Raw genomic sequence first — 20,311 nt, forward strand, 5'->3', positions numbered from 1 at the left:
AGAGTTGACCATGGTCACCAGTACAATTTGACACTCAGTTAACGGTTTAACCGCTTAACCTATTAGTGTGATGGTGCAAGTGACCCTTATAGACTAAGTAAAACAGCGTAAAACTGAACAATTATATAATTCTCGAGTTCCACAAAACCAATCCCACAGCAACCACCAGCATCTCAAATCTCACTAGCACCGAGAATCCCGCGGACCTGACCAGATGCGCGCCGGCCGCTATCCCCGCCCAGGTTTCCTTTACTATCTGGTCCACGTAGGTCGGCGGCACTTCGAACATATACTCGTAACCGGGCAGCTCTAGGGTGTAGGTGATAGGGACGCCGACAGAACGCGTCCAGTCACGGGATGTCCCGGTGGTGTAGTACAGGACCTACAACAGTTATAATAAAGAAACGTATTCATGGAAGCTGAAGACGTTATCCGCAGCGTTGTCTAAAAAAACGTTATCTGACTCTCTGTCCCTTGAATATGCAAGAGCGATAGGGAAGCAGATAACAAATTTCGATTGCTCGATGTTGGCGGTAGGCCCTCCGGTATATGTCAATGGATTGTAAGTTTTAACAGTAAGTTAAAAGACCCTAAATTGATTCGACAGAAGGTTTAAATTACTTTAAAACTGGAAACTGTGTTCCAATGGGTAAATACGAAATATCTAAGCAGCGTTGCCATCGACGTAAGGATCAGACTTGTTCAACGCGAGAGCGTCTATCGCGGTCACCATCGTGTCGCTCATATGTTGAAGGTCGTCGCCGCGTTGCCTGGAACACTACCTTGAAGAGGAAATGATACCTGAGCAGCGTTGCCAACGATGTAAGGAGTAGACTTGTTCAACGCGAGAGCGTCTATGGTGGTTGCCATCGTGTCGCCCACGTGTTGAAGGTCGTCGCCGTTGTCTGGAAGACTACCTTGAAGAGGAAATTTCTTGTGAGGACTTTGTCTTGCACTTTCTAAGTAGCTAGCTATGGTTGAAACTCTTGAGTTTAAAAAAAAACATTAAAAAATGTTGACGGAATAGTTAAAACGTTCCAAAGCCTTAGTCGCACCTACTATAGTTTGTCAAAGGATATTTCAAGACGGAGAGAATCAAACTATCTTTGTCTTACACTAGTACTAACACCCAAAAGAAAAGGATGAGTATAGTTATTTTGTTCTTATTTACTGACAAATTTGGTTTGGCCAACTATATTTTTCTATAATTCCCTATTTCTCACCATTATTCCCCCACGCGTACAGAAACATGTTCCCATAGCTATGCAGCGATATATACATGGCGGCCCTGTCCAGGTTCTCCACCACCACGTCCCTGATCAGCCGTATCTCCGACTCGGAGAAGGGCTCCGGACCCTCGAAGATGATGCTGCAGGGGTCCGCGTTGTCGGCCACGGTGCCCCAGTGGTGGTCGAAGTTGCGGTTCCCGTCTATGCCGGGGCATTCGTCGGAGCCGGTGTGGTTGCGCGAGCGGGTTTTGCGCCAGAGGCGGTCCTAAAATATGAGGGATTTAATGTAAATCTGCTTGGAAAGACACTGAAATACAATTGTATATTGTAAAAATTACGAGTTCGCTGATGGCATCGTACCTAACTATCACCTATATATTAACTATCTATAATAAAAGCGGTCACATAATATGTATTTTGACATTTTTGACTTTGCACTTTCTGGGGATTTTAAGCAGCGGGCGCAGCATGGTTCCATTTCTATCGCCTGTGACTATGCCCGTCACTTTCGCACTTACATACTTGTTAGAACGTGACAGGCATGGTGATAAGCGATAAAAATGCGACCGTGCTAGCGCCACAGGCGCTGTTAAAGATAGTCGAACGATTTCTTCCACGGCCAATTTTATTAGGGGTTACGGAAGACCAAAATCACTAATACCTTCAATGGTATTAGTGATTTTTTCTATACTTTCAGTCCATGGCTCTTATCCATATTGGTTTAATGCTTGGTATGTTATATTCTCAATAAGGACTCATTTAGACGGCGCGCAAACTCGTATACGATTTTAGTTACATTGCGGACCATTGACGTTAGGGGCCGTCCGATCAAATGGCGCAATGTAATGAAACTCGCATGCGAGTTCTCGCACCGTCTAAATGAGCCCTAAGTTTGAAGCTTGGCAAAATAAACTCACAGTTTCATGGGTATACTCATAACCATCCGGATTAGCCATCGGAATGATGACCCAGTCGATGTCCTCAAGCAACTGCCTGTCCACTACATCGACCACCAGCTGGTTGATGATATACAAGGCCACGGGCGTCGTGACCCATTCCCGAGAGTGCACCATGGCGTCTATGACGATTACTGGTTTCGATGAATCCTGGAAGCATAGACAAAATACGATGACCAGTCTTGGACACGCTAAGCGGACGGGAACTAGTAATAGATACATTGTTCTTTATTCAGTATAAAAATAATTGATATTTTCATCATTGGATCCTAGTCCATTAAGTACTGGTACAGTCATTTTACCTTTGTCAGAATTAGCATTATGAAACGATTACAGCTCGCAGTCTCCAACCAAAAGCGCTCTTTGAGGCACTGTGCTCTGTCGTTTTCAACTGTTAACTATTATACTACAAAACACTATTTATACTGGAATCTCCTAATTACTGGCCGCATGGCAAGGAAGCGTAGGGATGGACGCCACGTCTCAGACGGACAGTATAACGTCAGAGACAAACGCCACATTGCAAATGAGGTTACAACAAGGATGAACGAAGATCAGACTCCTAGAACTCTATTTATGTGTAGTTATTATCTACTCATAAAACTAGCATATTAACTCACATTTATAGACGGGTCTAACGCGAAATTTATTCAATTATGTACCTTTATTTACCTACGTTTCGACACAGGTTTCACTGGTCGTGGTCGCGGCTAACCGATGTCCCAGCAAAATGTCAAAACAGAGATTTGTGTAACTACTTACCCGACGAACCCGACCCGATCCGTCTATAAATGTGAGTTCATATGTGTTCAAAACGCGAAAGTTTTATATATTAAAGTAGCATATGTTGTTAAAAACGTCAGTTAGATCCCAATAATATCAATTCATGCAAGACACTCCAAAGAAAAAAATCCAAGAATTATATATAGTTTTGTCGACGCTTTCTGAGCCCTGTAAAAAGTCCATAAGTTATCCATACCTGGAAGCCAGTGGTGGATATCCTGACGACTTTGATCTGTCGTCCCTCGTAGCTCAGACTGCCATTGACGACCGCCAGTACGTCGGAGTGTTGTGCTGCCAGCTCGTCCAAATGGTCGTTGATCTGAATGTAGACATAGCGGTTATTAGTCATTTTGACACCTAGTGATGGATGTTTGCTGCAAATCGACACCTAACCTCTAGACGCCCATACGTCAAACCTTGCCAAGCAAAATGAAATTTTATTTTGTCAACAGAAAGTTCAAATTAGAATGGAACAGGAGACCTTTTTATAGGTCTCTGGGCGGCTAGAGGCTAATAAAATTTACCTTTAGTCAACATTTAAGAATAATGTAAACACTATTATGTAAAGCGTCTCGTTTGTGTTTACGAATAATAATTTGACAAAAATATCATTTATGGTACAAGCTTTTATCGCTGACTGTACTTTCTTACCACAGGCAAGCTAGTTACTATTGCATCAAGAGAATTAGTAAATAATGCCGAAATATTCCGTTAGATGGCTCTGAAATCAATTCTTTCTTTCACCCCTTTGGATAGTAAGGTTCCCGCGGACGGTTAAGAGCATATTTTTTTCGGATACTATGCTATCGTCGGACGGTCAAGTGGATAAATATATTTTGTACAGGCAACTAATACTCATCGATACAATGCTAAAACCCCAAACACAATTAGGTTGTTTTGTTTCATCACAGAGCTCCTATGGCCACCTCCTGTCACCATCATCAGATCAGCTCGATGTTACCTGATGGTGAAATGTCATTATGGGTGTGTACTCCACCCTCAAGGGCCCATAAATAATAAAGATATCAGGGGTCTTTAAACTTTTTGACCCGACGAGGTCCTTTTCTCGAACCGTGTTATAGTTTTAAAGATAAAGATAAAAAAGATGTTTATTCGTGACGATCACAAAACATGTACGGACATGTACAGATAACAACAACAGCAAGAAAAGAAGAAATTAATAAGTGTGCATCACGAAATGGACCCAACTCAGCATAATGCTAGCTATAAAGCCAGCGCTGGTCTTAAGGGCCCATTCGGTGATGCCACGACAGATAACACATAAAGCAACATATTAAAACACTACGAAGGTACAAAAGGAATAATTAAGAAAATAGACAGTTTTGAGAGCCTGATAGTACCCCTGAGGTACCTAGTTGAAGGTCAAATACCTCCTGGTGTCTGTAGTATGTTTCCCATCCGATGGTTCGTCCGCTCCTGTTGGCCGCCGCGGCTGCTTTCGCTGCTTGCACTTGGGCATCCTCTTGGCGGAAAGCTCTGTTAAAGATAAGATAAGATTTCTTTATTGTCAAAGCTGTGTTGGTACATAGGTCTTATAAAAGTTTCAAACGTCAAAATAGCACCTATGGTCACTTGCAATATCCCAGTATCCCACTAACCCGGGTTTAAGCCGTTAAAGCGTTAACCCAGTGTCAAATTGTACTGGTAACCATAGTATAGCTCCAGGTTTAACCGGTTAACCCTGGGTTAGTGGGATGGTGCAAGTGGCACTTGTGATAAAGATAAAACCGCCTTTCTAGACGGCAATAGGCAAGTTTATTAAGTCTAAATAGAAAATGAGCAATTTATGAAATAACTTGATAAACTTGGATTTTTGTAACTTTATGCGCACAGTAGGTATATTTTCTTTTATTAGGGCGAGCGAAGCGAGCCCTATCACTATTCGACAAACTATGCATTCTTGTGGTACACTTTACGGAAAAACTATCGCACCTATAGGTTTGAAATTTAACATAGTAATTTAAATTCATGTCTAGATGTGTTATCAAACATAAAAATATCATTTTATAAACCTAAAAAAATAAAATAATGTAATAACACTTTGTATTACTACTAGCGCCATCTGTTGGCAAAATAATGAATTACCATTCGTGCTAATGTTATTATTTAGTTCTCTAACAGATGGCGTTAGTAGTAAATAAATAAATAAATATTGAACATTTTTATACAAATTGACTAAGCCCCAGAAAAGCTCAAGAAAGTTTGTGTTGTGGGTACTCAAACAACGATATCTATGTGGTGTTTTCAATTTCAATAATGTCAATGGCGCTTACGCCATTAACAACGATGAATACAAAAGTGGGTTAATATTTTGGATTCAGACCCACCTCGCTTCGCTTGGTTTGATTCCCAATTTAGCAATTAAGTTTCTGTGAATATCTACTAGAATAATCAATCTTGCTGTTTATTCACTGCGGAGGTCAATTCACTCGTATGTTTTGTGACGCTGATGAACTGATCAGCCATGTTGTGTTATAGTCGAGTGTGCTCAGAGACCAAAAAAGTCAACAACGGCGTTGCATGAACAAGAGATTTCCTTTAGCAGGATTTGTCCTTAGGACCCAAGGATGGATTTAAGAAGTCGATGGAGCCACTCAGATTTTTAATGCAGGTCCGGGGTGGGGGGGCTTTTAAGCGTCTGCGACGTCTGAGGTTAATAATTCTTTAAGTTTAGGTTCTAAGTCAAGTTTAGTATCATTTTCAACTAAATCAAAGATGTAGACATAGATTTCATCCAAATCGGTTCAGCGTTTATTGATTCCCCATACAATCCTACACCTTACCTTTCATTTTTAGGGGATTTTTTTTTGGAATAAAAACTATCCTATGTTCTTCCCCGGGACTCAAACTATCTCTATACCAAATTTTATCAAAATCAGTACCTACAGCGGTTATTGAATCCCCATACAAATTTCCACCTCCCTTTTCACACCCTTAAGGGATTATTTTTGAGATTAAAAGTATCCTATGTATCTATGTATATCCTGGGACTCAAACCATCTCTATACCATCTAAATTGGTTCAGTAGTTTAAGCGTGAAGAGGAATTTAAAAAAAGTCTTTTTTTTTCATATTTTATGTGTTTTTACTTCGGAATGGTGTCATTTATGATATCATAAATGAATTCGGCATCCCCGATTTATACGAAAACGATACCAAACTTGGCCTAGTAACTAAAATGGTGTAGATATCAAGATAAAGTTGAGAGCCCCCCCCCCAAAATTTACATCAAAAATCTCGGTGGCTCCACTTCTTAAATCCATCCTTGGGTCCATCCTAAGGACCAATCCTGCCAAAGGAAATCTCTTGTTCATGCAACGCCGTCGTTTAGGGCTTCCACTCTCGACTATTAGCAACATGTTCAGTTCGAGAAACAGTTTTGGCGCCATTCATTTATTACGTAAGACGATTTTGAGGTGAAGGGGGGTCGAATATATCTTATTTTTTCAGGGGGTTTTCGTAGTTCTTACGTAAGTTAGATCACAAAGATGCGATTTTTTTTTAATTTCTATGAAATTATGACGTTTAAAATAATAATAATACTTCTACTCTATGCTCTCAAACACGGTGCAGAGTTAGCTTAAACGAGCTCAAGTACCTTTATCCTGTACAAACGTACGTACAAATAAACATTCATAAAAATATTTTTTTTTTGAAAAATAAACACTAAAACAAACCAAACGTGTACCTACTCATTTTTTCCTTAAGATTCTTACGTGATATATGGTAATATAGGGGGCGGGAGGGGGAGAGGGTCAGCTTATTCTTATTATTTCTTACATAGGGGAGGGAGGGGTCAAAAACTGGCATAAATTGTCTTACGTAATTAATGAATGGCGCCTTTAGTGTTACTATTGCTTGGAATTGCTAATGTCTCCTCTACACGATGGGCCAACGCCGGCCACTCCAAGGGACGCAGCCATGCGGTAGAATGAGATAGCAATATCAGTTGCTCCCTCTAACGCATAAATGCGTCCCTTGGAGTGGCCGGCGCTGGCCCATCGTGTAGAGGAGCCAAAAATTATAAATAAAGTTTAGATCCGGACATCCGACTCGTCATGTGATCACTGGGTAGACCAGTTAAGTACCCAAGATAGCTGATGCTGAACCCTGACAGTACCTAGTGCAGCTCGGGTTTTATGCAACAGCACACGCTGTTTTGGTCATGCAACTCGTCTTGATGAGTACTTAGGAAAGTAGTACCCAAGATAGAGCTGATGCTGAACCTTGGCTGTACCTAGTGGAACTCAGGTTTGGTGCAACACATGCACACGCTGTCTTAGTCAATCGACACGTCTTTATGAGCACTTGGAAGAGCAATATCCAAGATAGAGCTGATGCTGAACCTTGGCTGTACCTAGTGGAACTCAGGTTTGATGCAACATAGACACACGCTGTTTTGGACATCCGACTCGTCATGATGAGCAGTTGGGAGAGCAGTACCCAAGATAGAGCTGATGCTGAACCCTGGCAATACTTAGTGGAACTCAGGTTTGTTGCAACATAGGCACACGCTGTTTTGGCCATCCGACTAGTCTCGATGAGCACTTAGGAGAGTAGTACCCAAGATAAAGCTGATGCTGAACCCTGGCTGTGCTTATTGGAACTCAGGTTTGGTGCAACGTAGGTACACGCTGTTTTGGTCATCCGACTCGTCTTGATGAGCACTTAGAAGATTAGTACCCAAGATAGAGCTGATGCTGAACCCTGGCTGTACCTAGAGGAACTCAGGTTTGGTGCAACGTAGGCACACGCTGTTTTGGTCATCTGACACGTCTTGATGAGCACTTAGAAGAGCAGTACCCAAGATATTGCTGATGCTGAAACCTGGCTGTACCTAGTGGAACTGTGTGTGTGTGTGTGTGTGTTTATGTGTGGAGCAGCGTGATTATCGCCAGTAGGTATCCAGACGGGATAGTTTTCGCTCAATTGTGTGGTGTGGACGCAAAAATTAAATTCAAGGACATTGGCTCGCTGACCCAACGTTATGTAGGAAAGCCAGTTAGCTTCCTTACAAAAAGTACTGGGCTACCGTGTAGGATGTAATAAGCGCTTATGGAATTGTATATTACGTGTGGATATTGGCAATTTTATTTTGTCGTCTGGACACGTTTTTAATGGACAAAGTAAAAGCTGTGATAGACAGGCATACCGGACAGCAATCGGGGTCCGGTTAGTATATTTCTTTCTTGCTCACTTATAGCTGCATTCTTAACGGGGTTATTACGTACCCACTCGATCGAACATGAAACAAGCCTCGGATTGGATCAAATTCGCGGTCCGGTACGTTTAGGTAGAAAAACTCCGCGAGCCCTTACAAAGCTCTGCTTTTTGCTAGTTTATTTATCTACGAGATTAAGACGCTTATCGACAGGTTTATCGATATCGATCTTTTATTTAGACAAGCACTTGTTAAACAAGTGGTATTAAACAGGGGAACTTCTTAAATTAGAATCGACGTCAAGTCTGGAACTTAACTCATCCCAACTTACTCAGCCAAATTCTCCACCACCTTAGTGTACGAGATCTGCCTCTCCCCGAAGTACTGTAGCCATGATTCCCTCACTTCAGGGGACAGTCTCACCAGCGCCTGCAGCTTGCCTTCTAGTTGAGTGGTGGACAGCAGGTCGAGCTTGGCGTCGAGGGTCTGGATCTCGGGAGCTAGGCCGGAGATTTGGTACAGCTGATGTCTGAAATAAAGTACAGTCGGCATCAATTCACAGTGACGGCAAAAGTTTTAACTTTAGTTGATCACTTTATCGATTTGGTCGACCTTTTTGGCCGATGTATCGGAGTATATCTTTATTTCTTTGGTAACAAAGGTATGTTACGATGTAATTTCGCCATTTTGGCGCTCATTATCTGTTTGATGCTGACTGCCAGCGATATTTACTCTAGTAGCCTACGATGTCAACTTAGTAGATGTATGTAGAGGACCCTAAAAGCTACAAATTTCAACCCAGGGTTTTTCAGCGAAAATTCATGGTTTGGAGAGATAAGGAAGAAGATATAATAAGGTCTCTTAAGGTCTTCTATTATTAACCTTCGCTTGATCCGTAATGAAAGCAACGCCGTGTATAGACCGACCACTTATGGCTCGGGCACAACATCACGCGGCGGCAGTAGCGGCTAGCGTCACTCGTAGTGGGAGCGGGAAACAGCGATCCGACCTTCCCTTCCCACCTATGGCCGCCGCTCGCCGCTGCCACCGCCGCGTGAATTCGTTGCATTACGCCAGCGGTCGGCACCCGCGGCCCGCGGGCCGCATGCGGCCCGTGAACCTGTCACTTGCGGCCCGCGAGCCTCCCTGGCTATTTTGTATGTAATATTGACAAACGACAATGTCTGATAAAGTCATAAATATGAACATATACACAGAGTGCGGCCCGCGTCAACTTCGTTAACTACTATGTGACCCTTGGCTGCTAAAAGGTTGCCGACCGCTGCATTACGCTGTTCGTGAGACGACGATGTTGTTAAAATCTGACAATACAGTGAGACTGGTTTATTTTACTTAGTAAGTAAAAAAGCTTGAATACTTTTTTTATATAGGTATGTTTATAAGTTTAACTTCTTTTTTAAATATTGTGTGTTCTGTATTCGCTGTTGTGGCAATAAATACATCTTCCTTCTTTCTTTTAACCGACTTAAAACAAGGAGTAGGTTATTAAAACTATTGTATGCCCTAACTAATCTAACTATATTCTATATTTCTGTTTTATTTTGTATTGTCTTCTGTTATTGAGGTGTGCAATAAAGAGTATTTGTATTGTATTGTATTGTATTGTATTGTAGTGTATTGTATTGTATTGTATTTTATATATTAAATACTAGTCTCACCCTTCGTATATTTCATGGCGACCCTGGGCAAGGGCCAGGAACGCAACAAAATAGAGCACCCGCACCATTTTACAACAAAATGGCTACTGATTGGATTTTTACCTTCATTTGTATTCACTATTGTGCAAGGGATTATGGGAGTAATACATGATAAAACGATCAATAAAGATAATTGTTTAATCGGCCTGTAAAGTAATCCCTCAATTCAATTGTTGCCTAAATGTACCTACATATGTAAGTATTTTAAATAATATATACCTACAGGCTGGAATTTTAACCACCAGTCATACTCTGCGTCAACAACTTTTAGGGCTGATTTAGACGGCGCGCGAACTTGTATGCGATTTTAGTTACATTGCGGACTGTTGGTTACGTCCATTTCAACCGACCGATCAAAACCCGCAATGTAATGTAAAACTCGCATGTGAGTTCTTGAATCATCTAAATGAGCCCTTATCATGGGACCGATGCTGAAATCGCAAAAAAATTTGGGTGTTTCACAAAAAAATCTAGGCTTGTTACTAAAATGCACGCTCAGTTTCTTGCATCTAATGCCTTGAAACACTCACAACGCTCAAGATATTTTATTGTACCAAAAGCGTGGCGGTACTGTCATGCAATGGTTTACGTACCGTATAACAATTTTATAAGATTTATAAGTATTAAATTCAGGTAGCTACTTAAATATAATTCTAAGTACTATATATATATATATGTACTTTTACATACATTTTAAAGTTATAAATATTAAATTTCAATGTTATGTTAACAGAGGTGATTAAAATTTGGTTTAAGCCACGTATTCACTAGAAATATTTTTGTTTTTAATTGTTACATGAAGCAGATTTATCAACTATGTTTATAAACAAAATTATTTATATAGTGAATACGTGGCTTTTTTTCGTAGAGGTACGTAATAATATTGATAAGGCTTACGTAGGCTTCGGACTAGATTGCTGGGGTATTTATTAGTTGTAGATAATACGAGAGCAATAAAAATGTTTTCAGTTTTAATAACCGGGTCACCTATGATCCTTTATTGCATTTTTTAACCAAAATCAAATTGACCGTGGATGTTATTTTTATGTCTTTTTTTTTCTTAACTATCATACCTTCCGTGATTCTTCTCACTTGGTCTCATCGGAAGACCAGCGCTGGAAGCCACCAGCAACATGCTGAGATGAGCCATTTCGTGGCACTTTAATCTTATTTTGTGTTTTCTTTTAAAATATTATGTAGGTATTGCCTCGTTTGTTTGTGCTTACGAATAAACTCTATTCTATTCTGTATTATAGTATTAGTTAGATAGTAAGCTAGGTACCTACTTAAGAATAAATTGTAGCTATAATCGGAGAGCAAACGATTGGCATTTTGGCTAGGCACCGTGATGTGAATGATGAACTATTCAACTTCGGCCAGATCGACTGCGCGTAGGGTTTGCACTAGTTTGCACGACGGATCCGAAATGTATGGGAATATCCGCGGATCCGGATCCAGCAGATTTTCATACATTTCAGATCCGGATTGCAAATCCTAACTGAGTGTAGTTGGACTTGGCTATAAATATTAATATACAACTAAATTAAAATTAATAATGTTACCGTTAATAACAGATAATCTAAGTACCGACCTTATTCGATAGTAAGACCTCGTTTCATTTAAAGGCCAGGGTCGTAAAACTGTTATTAAAAGGATTAAAACAAGTTTAGGTCAAGTACTCAAATTCCATTCGCGTAAAACAATGTGAGTCCGTTTTTTAAAGTTCTTTTTCTCAAAATATAGACGAAATACCTACCTACATAAAACAATAAGTGAGTTTCAAAAAAATATAATTTAAATGGATGTATAAATGTATGTATGTATGAGTTTGTCGATATTGCTCGTAAAAAATTTTCGAGTGCGTATTTGTTTTCTTACAAGGGGGAAAAGTTGTTTAACTCCTCATGCTATTATTGATTCCCGAGCAAACGAGAGATTCCAAAACTGAACCACGAGCGTAATGAATGGTTCGAAAATGTTCTTGAGACTCTTAGGCGTTGCGTGGGTTTCAAGGTGGTTTCAAGGCACCCGTGCCGTTAAACAAACTTTGCCACCGAGTGAAATACAATTTTTTTCACCACACCAACTGGTAAAGGCTCTGTAAATAGTTCAAAAACTGATAGCAAAATTGCAATTTATTCACATGTGTGAGGCAAAGTATTCAAATTCAAATTTTGAGTTGTTTTCTTATGTTTGCTGGTAGAATTGACTGTTAAATGATGATTTGAATTGATAAATATTTAATAATATTCATTTGAAACGGCATTTATTGCAAAAACTTAAATATAAATACAAACTAAAAATATAAAAAATAAATACTTACTAAAACCCGTCCCGGGCTGTCCCTGACGCAGGTGCCCATCACGCTCGCTGCGTTGCCGCGTTGTATTGCGATGGACAGCCTGGACATTCATTTGGATTTGATTTGGTTTGATTTTGTTTGATATCTTACAGTTACCTAATATTTTCTTCGGGTTGGTGTGGTGAAAAATTTTGTGTTTCACTCGGGGGCAAATTTTGTTTAACCCTCGTGCTTTGAAACCCTCGCAACGCTCAAGATTCCATTTTTTTTTAATCTTTCGCTTCCAATATTGGAATCTTTTGCATGCTCGGGTATCAATGTTAGCACGACCGGATAAACAACAACTTTGCCCCCTTGTAAAACAAAAAACTATTTCGCCATACCAAGGGGCTGTTCATAAATTACGTCATAAGCCACCAGCGGGAGGAAAATACTAACATACAAAAAGGGTGTCAAACGTCGATAATTGTTCTACCGATATGACGGAAACGGCTCTCATTACGACAATAGAGTTTACGTTGCGCGAGGAAGTTGACAATCAGTCGTTCACACATTCGATAAATGGTTCTGGTTTACCAACAAGGTTAATAAGACCCGGCTCTTTTTCATTTGTCACCATGGCTGTCCCGTTCTAACAAATATGTAAGTGCGAAAGTGACGCATAGCATGACAGGTGATAAAAATGCGACCATGGTAGCTGGTCTCAGAACGTTTTCACATTGTTCGATCCGATATATATCGGATATGCTCTTGATGCTGGCCCAGCTGGGGTCTTAACATGAAGAAAAGAAAACCCAAACTTCCTCTAGCTTCCCTATCAATAGGCTACATAACTAATTTTTATTTATGCTATCAATCGATCGGGTTTGTTTTTAGGATCAAATGTCTATATGGGACCCATTGCATTAAAATAACACAAAAGTCAGAAATTGTAGTCAGAAGTCAAAGGCCGCCGACAGTCGCACTTCACTCGCGAAACGCTCTTAACAAAACGATAAATGAACGTGACGTCAAGGTCTCTGTGAGCCCATATTGTCGTATGGACAAAACAAGAAAATTGCGTTTTTGTCGGTGAAATATTGCGTTTATGTATATAGTTAATTGCTATACAATATTTTTTTGGATAAAATGTAAGGAATCGAATGGTACCCTTACTTTTTCGTTTTTGGAAGTTAAAAAAAAAAACTTAAATTTTGAAACTTTCAGGTCCTGTATTTTTGTAACATTTCCATATTTTATTTTAATATTCACATTATTGTGATAAATTGCTTGTTTGCTATCTATTTTACTAGATTTTGTTATAAAACCCAACATGTGTCATCATCCCTATTTTTTAGGACGCATCGGCACTGGAGTATGTTTTTAGCGACTGTAACATACGTACATACGATACACAACCATTGTTTACACAGCTGTTAAACTATAGGTACCTTGTTGCCTATGGCCAATTTGAATAAAAAAATAACTAATAAAAATTGAATTGTAATCCTGGAATCTACAAATTATCTTAACAAGAGGGTTGACTGGCAGAGAATGCACCTTTCGTATAATTCTCTGATGTGCAATAAATATGAAAATTATAAAAATTTATAATTATTGTAATTAACAAGACATCCTTCAAACCACTCGTGCGTTCTTTAGTTCTTCGCGATATTCTGAACCGCGAGCACGCGGGTGTTCGCGGCAAAACACTTGACCATGGACTAATATGACTTGACTAACTAACGTAAAAAAAAGTTCATTTTGTTACGTTCAGTAACATATAAATCTGAGTGTTTTTTACATGTACCTTATTGGTGTTAGTCGAAAATTGAATGTGAACGAAAATAGAACTTTAATTTGATTTTAAAGGTGAAATAAGAGTGAAAAATACTAATACCTAGGTACAGTAGTTTTTTTGAAGTAATTTTCCATGTTGTCGATATTCGATGTTTAGGTACCTACAAGTTTTTAGGGTTCCGTACCTCAAAAAAACGATTGAAACCGAAAAAAAATTAAAACTTAAATAAATCCCTTGGGTGTCTGTCTGTCTGGTTGTCCATGAGTTACAGCCAATCTCCTCCGAAACTACTGGACCGATTGAGTTGATATTTTACACAACTACCTATGTAAATCTATCACCCAAAAAAGAACGAGTGGAGTAACGTAACGTAAATAAATCAATTTTAAACTTGATCACTATGTTTGGGGGATAAATGAGAAACTTAAATAAAAAGTTTTGCAAGTTATATCGTGCGACATATCCAATAAAAAGCGGCCAAGTGCGAGTCGGACTCGCACTTGGCCGCTTTTTATTAGGCGATTTATGACGTATTAAAAAAAAACTACTTACTAGATCTCGTTCAAACCAATTTTCGGTGGAAGTTTACATGGTAATGTACATCATATATTTTTTTTAGTTTTATGATTCTCTTATTTTAGAAGTTACAGGCCCCCCCCCCCTGTAACACCCCCCCTGGGACACACATTTTACCACTTTGGAAGTGTCTCTCGCGCAAACTATTCAGTTTAGAAAAAAATGATATTAGAAACCTCAATATCATTTTTGAAGACCTATCCATAGATACCCCACACGTATGGGTTTGATGAAAAAAAATTTTTTGAGTTTCAGTTCTAAGTATGGGAACCCCCAAAATTAATTGATTTTTTTCTACTTTAGTGTGAAAATCTTAATGCGGTTCACAGAATACATCTACTTACCAAGTTTCAACATTATAGTTCTTATAGTTTCGGAAAAAAGTGGCTGTGACATACGGACGGACAGACAGACGGACAGACGGACGGACAGACAGACTGACAGACAGACATGACGAATCCATAAGGGTTCCGTTTTTTGCCATTTGGCTACGGAACCCTAAAAAAGCTTGCAGTTGTAAGGCTTTCAAATGTATTTATTTATAATTTAAGGTGTTGAATTTATTTAAGAAAATAGGCGAAAACTGACCATTCCCCCACCAATATCTACAAAACTACTGGGCCTACAATTTCGAAATAATACGGATTACCTACAGTTAACTATTAGATTAAATATCTGGGTCAACCACAATACTGTGTTTGCGTCTTTTCTGTAGACATACACAAAAGTTAAGGGCCATTAAGGTTCATTTTCTTATTTAACCCTTATCCACAGGAAAAGATACTTCTTTTATTTGGATTAGTATAATAAAATCATTACCTTAATACATGCCCACAAGATGTTAACCATTGCCCACACAGGAGAGAAAAATTGTGTGTTCGCGCGAACTGTACAGCTTTCTCTCCTCCTTAACTTTTGTCTATGTCTACAGGAAAGACGCGAACACAGTTTGTGTTTGATCCATCTCTTAAACTTAACCTTACATAATATGTATATGTATGTGGTGGTGAGCAATCGTGGGTTCAATCCTCGGTTGTGCTGAATAGAGCATAAAAAACGTTTTCGAAAAAAAAAACATAACGATGACTAAAAATTTAGATGGTGTAATGTATTCGGTGTCTTTTTTAATAGGTCATTATCATTAGTAACTTGTATATGTTAAGTATTACGTGCTTGAAATACCTTAAAGACGCACCAATGAAAACATAATTTAAAAGTAATTATACTTTAAAACAAAGCGGACAGGTGACAGTTTTTCTAATATTGTAAAGAGTTATTAAGTACCTACAATCTGAAATAGCGTCACTTATATTTGTAAATCCATTCCTCGTTTATTTAAGTATTGAACTATAAATTAAACCCTCGATACATTTCAATTTTTCACCAAAGGACCAAAAGAGTCTCGCGAGGCTCGCCTCAGTGTTTCCGAGCTAAACCGCGAGGCTGCCTCGCGAGGCCAGGCTCGCGAGCCACACATCCGAGGCTGCCTCGCGAGCGCGTGCGCTTGGTGGAGACCCGGCTTAAACAAGTGCAAGCGTATAGGAGCGGCCTTAGTGCACGCTGTTCACATCACTCGTGAGCCCACAGCCACGCTGCACGCCCCGCCGAACGCTCCGCTTCGAGCGTCCACTCAGGCCTTACACTAAAGCAAGGGGCAAGCTTTTTTTTGTTGTCCCCTACACTTTTTTTTCACATTTGGGATTTTTTATGTTATTTCTACTTAGAATCACGAGCTCTTTCTATCCTAATAGGAGGAGAAAAAATGTCCCAAAATTTCCATACATTTTTCGATCTTTCCATTTCGCGACCGCCATACAAAGTCTATGAAAAATGGTGACGGAATGGAAATAAAAACCTTAGAACACTTTTTTTCTCCTATTAGGATAGAAAGAGCTTGTGATTCTGAGTAGAAATAACATAAAAAATCCCAAATTTGAAAAAAAAGTGTAGGGGACAACAAAAAAAAAACGCCCAAGGACGCTAAAAACTAAGAATTTCGTAGGTACATTGACCTGCCTGTTCGTAGGTATTTCTTATAGTACGGCTCTTCTGAGGTGAACTTTTCGCTTCCAACCTTAATCTTTCAAACAAAGGCCATAGTCTCTATTATCGCAAAACCGCTTGCTCCCGACTTAGCACGTGCCAGTACAACATTCATATTGAAAAACAACCGGTATCGTCATAGTATTAAGGTTCAAATTTAATGTCACTGATATTCTAGATATTACGTTTTGGTAGTGTAGGACGATAAACCGCCCCGAAGCGATACGGCGCTCATATTATTTTGATACTTAGTGTGGTGTTAAAAATGAAACGTGGTTATTTATTATATTGTTTTATTTAAATTATTAGCTTGCGGTGGTAAATGTAATAATTTACAAAGGTGCAGCTGCAAGCGTTGTTATTTTTTCTTATCTTTAAAATAACGATACTGTGAAATTAGCACCTCTGATGTGATGCCGACGCATAGTGACAATAAAAACACTGATAAGGCAAACGTGGAGCTTTGAAGCGTACAGCTTTTCTAACAAAACGTCACGTGGTCAGATTAAAGGTCGGTTATAATATAAGAAAGAAATTGATTATATCTGATTTTTTATGACACGATTTTATCTAGTAGTACGTATAACTGTTTATATACCTACACGGAAAAATGTTGATTATACCTATGTTAAACTTATTAATCTTAAATTTACATTGTTACCTCAGTTTTGTTATATAACAAATATACAACGCTTTATCATAAATAACCGGGTTTCATTTTTAACACCACACTAAGTATCAAAATAATATGAGTGCCGTATCGCTCCGGGGCGGTCTATCGTCCTTAGGGCTTGCAATTCGAATATTCGACCTGTTTTGATATTCGAATATTCGGCCGCTCAGGTTTCGAATATTCGAATATTTTTTATTACTATAAAAAAATCTATGTCATCCGCTGTAGTTACAGTTTCTGTGTGTTTTACGGGTATTTACAGTGAATGAGGAACGGTAGGTACCCAAACACGAAGGAAATAATATTTTTACTGTATTCCTCTCGATAGACTTCGTGAATACAGTGAAACCTAACTCAATTTAAAAGAAAACGAAATCAAAAAGTATGTTATTTTTACGGTCCGTAAGTTTTAAGTTAAAGGGTCATTCTGTTTATTCAGTACAAGCGTACGTTAAGCGAATTTTTGAAGTCTAAACCTTGCCACTTATCGCAATTCTCAAATTTAATCATACCAAACCTGCCCAACTTGGTAATCTAACCATGCACCTTTAGCTGACGAATAATCCACCCAGTACTCAACTAACTTTTTCCCTTAAATATTCCAATATTATATAATTAATTAGCCGACCATTAGGAATAATAACTTGCCAAAACAAATAAAGTCAATAAAGATTCAAAATACCATGAAATTAAAGGCCTTTTTACAGGCCTCTGAGTGATTACAAGTTAATTTAAATCGGAAAATAATTACCTACTAAAAAAAATATCTTACATACCTAGGTGTTTGGATATTATTTCACGCAACGACGACGCATTTATAACAAGTTTTATCTAGAAATATTAAATACGTCTAATTTTGGCGTTTTACTTGTTTTTATAAATGTGGGCATCTTATAAATAGTAGGATGATAAAATCTAGTCAAATAAGTGGATTTCTGCCAAATATCCTTAGTTTTAGCAATATGTGAAAAAAGCTTTTGAATAAAACGATAATAAACCGATTTCTCGTTCCTTTTCTTATTTTTTATAATATTCGAATAATTATTCGAATATTCGAATACGTCATCAGAAAAAGTCGAATATTCGAATATCTGAAAGTTTCGAATATTTGCAAGCCCTAATCGTCCTACACTACCAAAACGTAATATCTAGAATATCAGTGACATTAAATTTGAACCTTAATACTATGACGATACCGGTTGTTTTTCAATATGAATGTTGTACTGGCACGTGCTAAGTCGGGAGCAAGCGGTTTTGCGATAATAGAGATTTGCGATATTATATTTAGTAACTTTATTTTTGAGTATAATTACATGGATACACCTCATTCGGTTCTCGTATGCTATTTTATTTTTACTATCATTTTCTTTAATTTAATGAATGTTTTAATTAGGTATACAGGATTTTGACTCTTGGAGACCCTATACATCTCTAAGGATAATTTGATTAACTACTATATATTGTAATCTTTTAGTTATGATGACACTTAGAGACATTTACATCTCTAAATAATTTTAGATTATAGTTTTTGTATCTTTGTGTTTTTTTTTTCAATACTATTGTTATTGCGTTTTTTGTAATTCGACATTTAGAGGCTTTATACATCTCTATGTTAGTTTGATTTGATATTTACGGCTTAGTTGTATTTTATAATTATTGATATGTTTTTTTTGCTGTATGTAAATTCCATATTGACGTGTAAAAGTGCCCTTGTGGCCTATTTGCTGAATAAATGTTGATATTTGATATTTGATATTAGAGACAATGGCCTTTGTTTGAAAGATTAAGGTTCGAAGCGAAAAGTTCACCTCAGAAGAGCCATACTATAATTATAAGTAAATAACCGATACCTTTGCTGTCCCGCCCATCATATTGCCGGCGCCCCGGTAAGTGGGATGGTGCAAGTGGGCCTTAGCTTAGCTAGGTATAAAATAAAGCCTATTTGAAACTTGAATTCGATTACGTCAGAGATAATTAATCTTAATTTCAATGATATAGCCCAGCGGTCGGCAACCTTTTAGCAGCCAAGCGCCACATTAGTTAACGAAGGCGCGGGCCGTACTTTGTTAAAATTTAGGACTTTATCAGACATTGTCGTTTGTCAATATTACATACAAAATAGCCAGGGAGGCTCGCGGGCCGCAAATGACAGGTTCACGGGCCACATGCGGCCCGCGGGTCGCAGGTTGCCGACCGCTGGTTTAGCCCATAGATAGAATATCCTTATCACTCACGTGTTCGATTAGATACCTACAATAATTAGGAACATTATAATATATTCATTATTACCTATTGTCTACTGATAAAGTGTTTTAATGATTTATGGGATTTACTTTTATCTGTTACTGCATAAATAAGACGAAATATGTAAATTATCGGTCAAATATCAGATGAAAAATAAAACTATCTACAGGATTCTGTGACCATAGGAATAAGGATGTGATGTGATCCGATACGTATATATTTGACTTTGGCTGTCACCACCTACTCTGACAGTCAGTATGGGGCCACCATATGAATTAAGGTGGGCGCAAAAATAATACATGACATGACCTATGCTTGCAATAATGAGCTACATTGCTACTGATCAAACCAGTTATCACGACCGGTCGAGGTAAGTATATACCTATGTATTATACAAGGTCACGACCTTGACCATCACACAATAGACAACGAAATGCGCCTTCCGTGTGATCTACGCCGCGATGTGCTGAACTACACTTTATAGACATAAAAGGCATATTTTCATTTCGCATAACGAAGTGTGATAGACGTGTAAAGGGTGGGTAAAAAGAAAACGAAACACAAACTCGGCACTCTTATCTATTTATCAGTACGCAACATTTGACGCAGAGCCTTGCCCCCTAAAGACTCCCTAGGATTAACATTATTTCGGTGTATAGTGTTGTACCAAACATATTGATAAACATCAGTCTAGAAACAAAACAGTTTGATGTTTTTATTAGATAATTACAAACTGAAATAGATGTCATATATTAAAGAAAAAGTGACGAAGCCCTCCAGTGGTGAAGGCCGGATTCGAACCGGCGTCTTTAGCAATCCGGGCTAA

The 20,311-nt window shown here is 38.6% G+C and overlaps 1 protein-coding gene across 1 annotated transcript; it reads right to left on the reverse strand.

Annotated features, from left to right (window-relative positions):
- Positions 1-120: 120 nt before the first annotated feature.
- On the reverse strand, positions 121-9,896 carry LOC134659206 (carboxypeptidase B-like). Its single transcript, XM_063514835.1, has 8 exons — positions 9,829-9,896; positions 8,481-8,678; positions 4,360-4,465; positions 3,165-3,287; positions 2,147-2,335; positions 1,224-1,494; positions 802-917; positions 121-382 (listed from the first exon to the last, which is right to left on the reverse strand). The coding sequence occupies exons 1-8, from the start codon at positions 9,894-9,896 to the stop codon at positions 122-124; spliced, it is 1,332 nt and encodes a 443-aa protein (XP_063370905.1). The 3' UTR covers position 121.
- Positions 9,897-20,311: the final 10,415 nt, after the last annotated feature.

Source organism: Cydia amplana, chromosome 24 (genome assembly GCF_948474715.1).
Source record: "Cydia amplana chromosome 24, ilCydAmpl1.1, whole genome shotgun sequence".
NCBI classification, from domain to species: Eukaryota; Metazoa; Arthropoda; class Insecta; order Lepidoptera; family Tortricidae; genus Cydia; species Cydia amplana.

Excerpts from the sequence above, each read along its gene's own strand:
- LOC134659206 (XM_063514835.1), bottom strand. The coding sequence starts at position 9,896 with ATGGTGCGGGTGCTCTATTTTGTTGCGTTCCTGGCCCTTGCCCAGGGT. Across the intron at positions 8,679-9,828 it reads CGCCATGAAATATACGAAGG|ACATCAGCTGTACCAAATCT; the intron begins GTGAGACTAGTA and ends ACTTTATTTCAG. Across the intron at positions 383-801 it reads TCGTTGGCAACGCTGCTCAG|GTCCTGTACTACACCACCGG; the intron begins GTATCATTTCCT and ends TAACTGTTGTAG.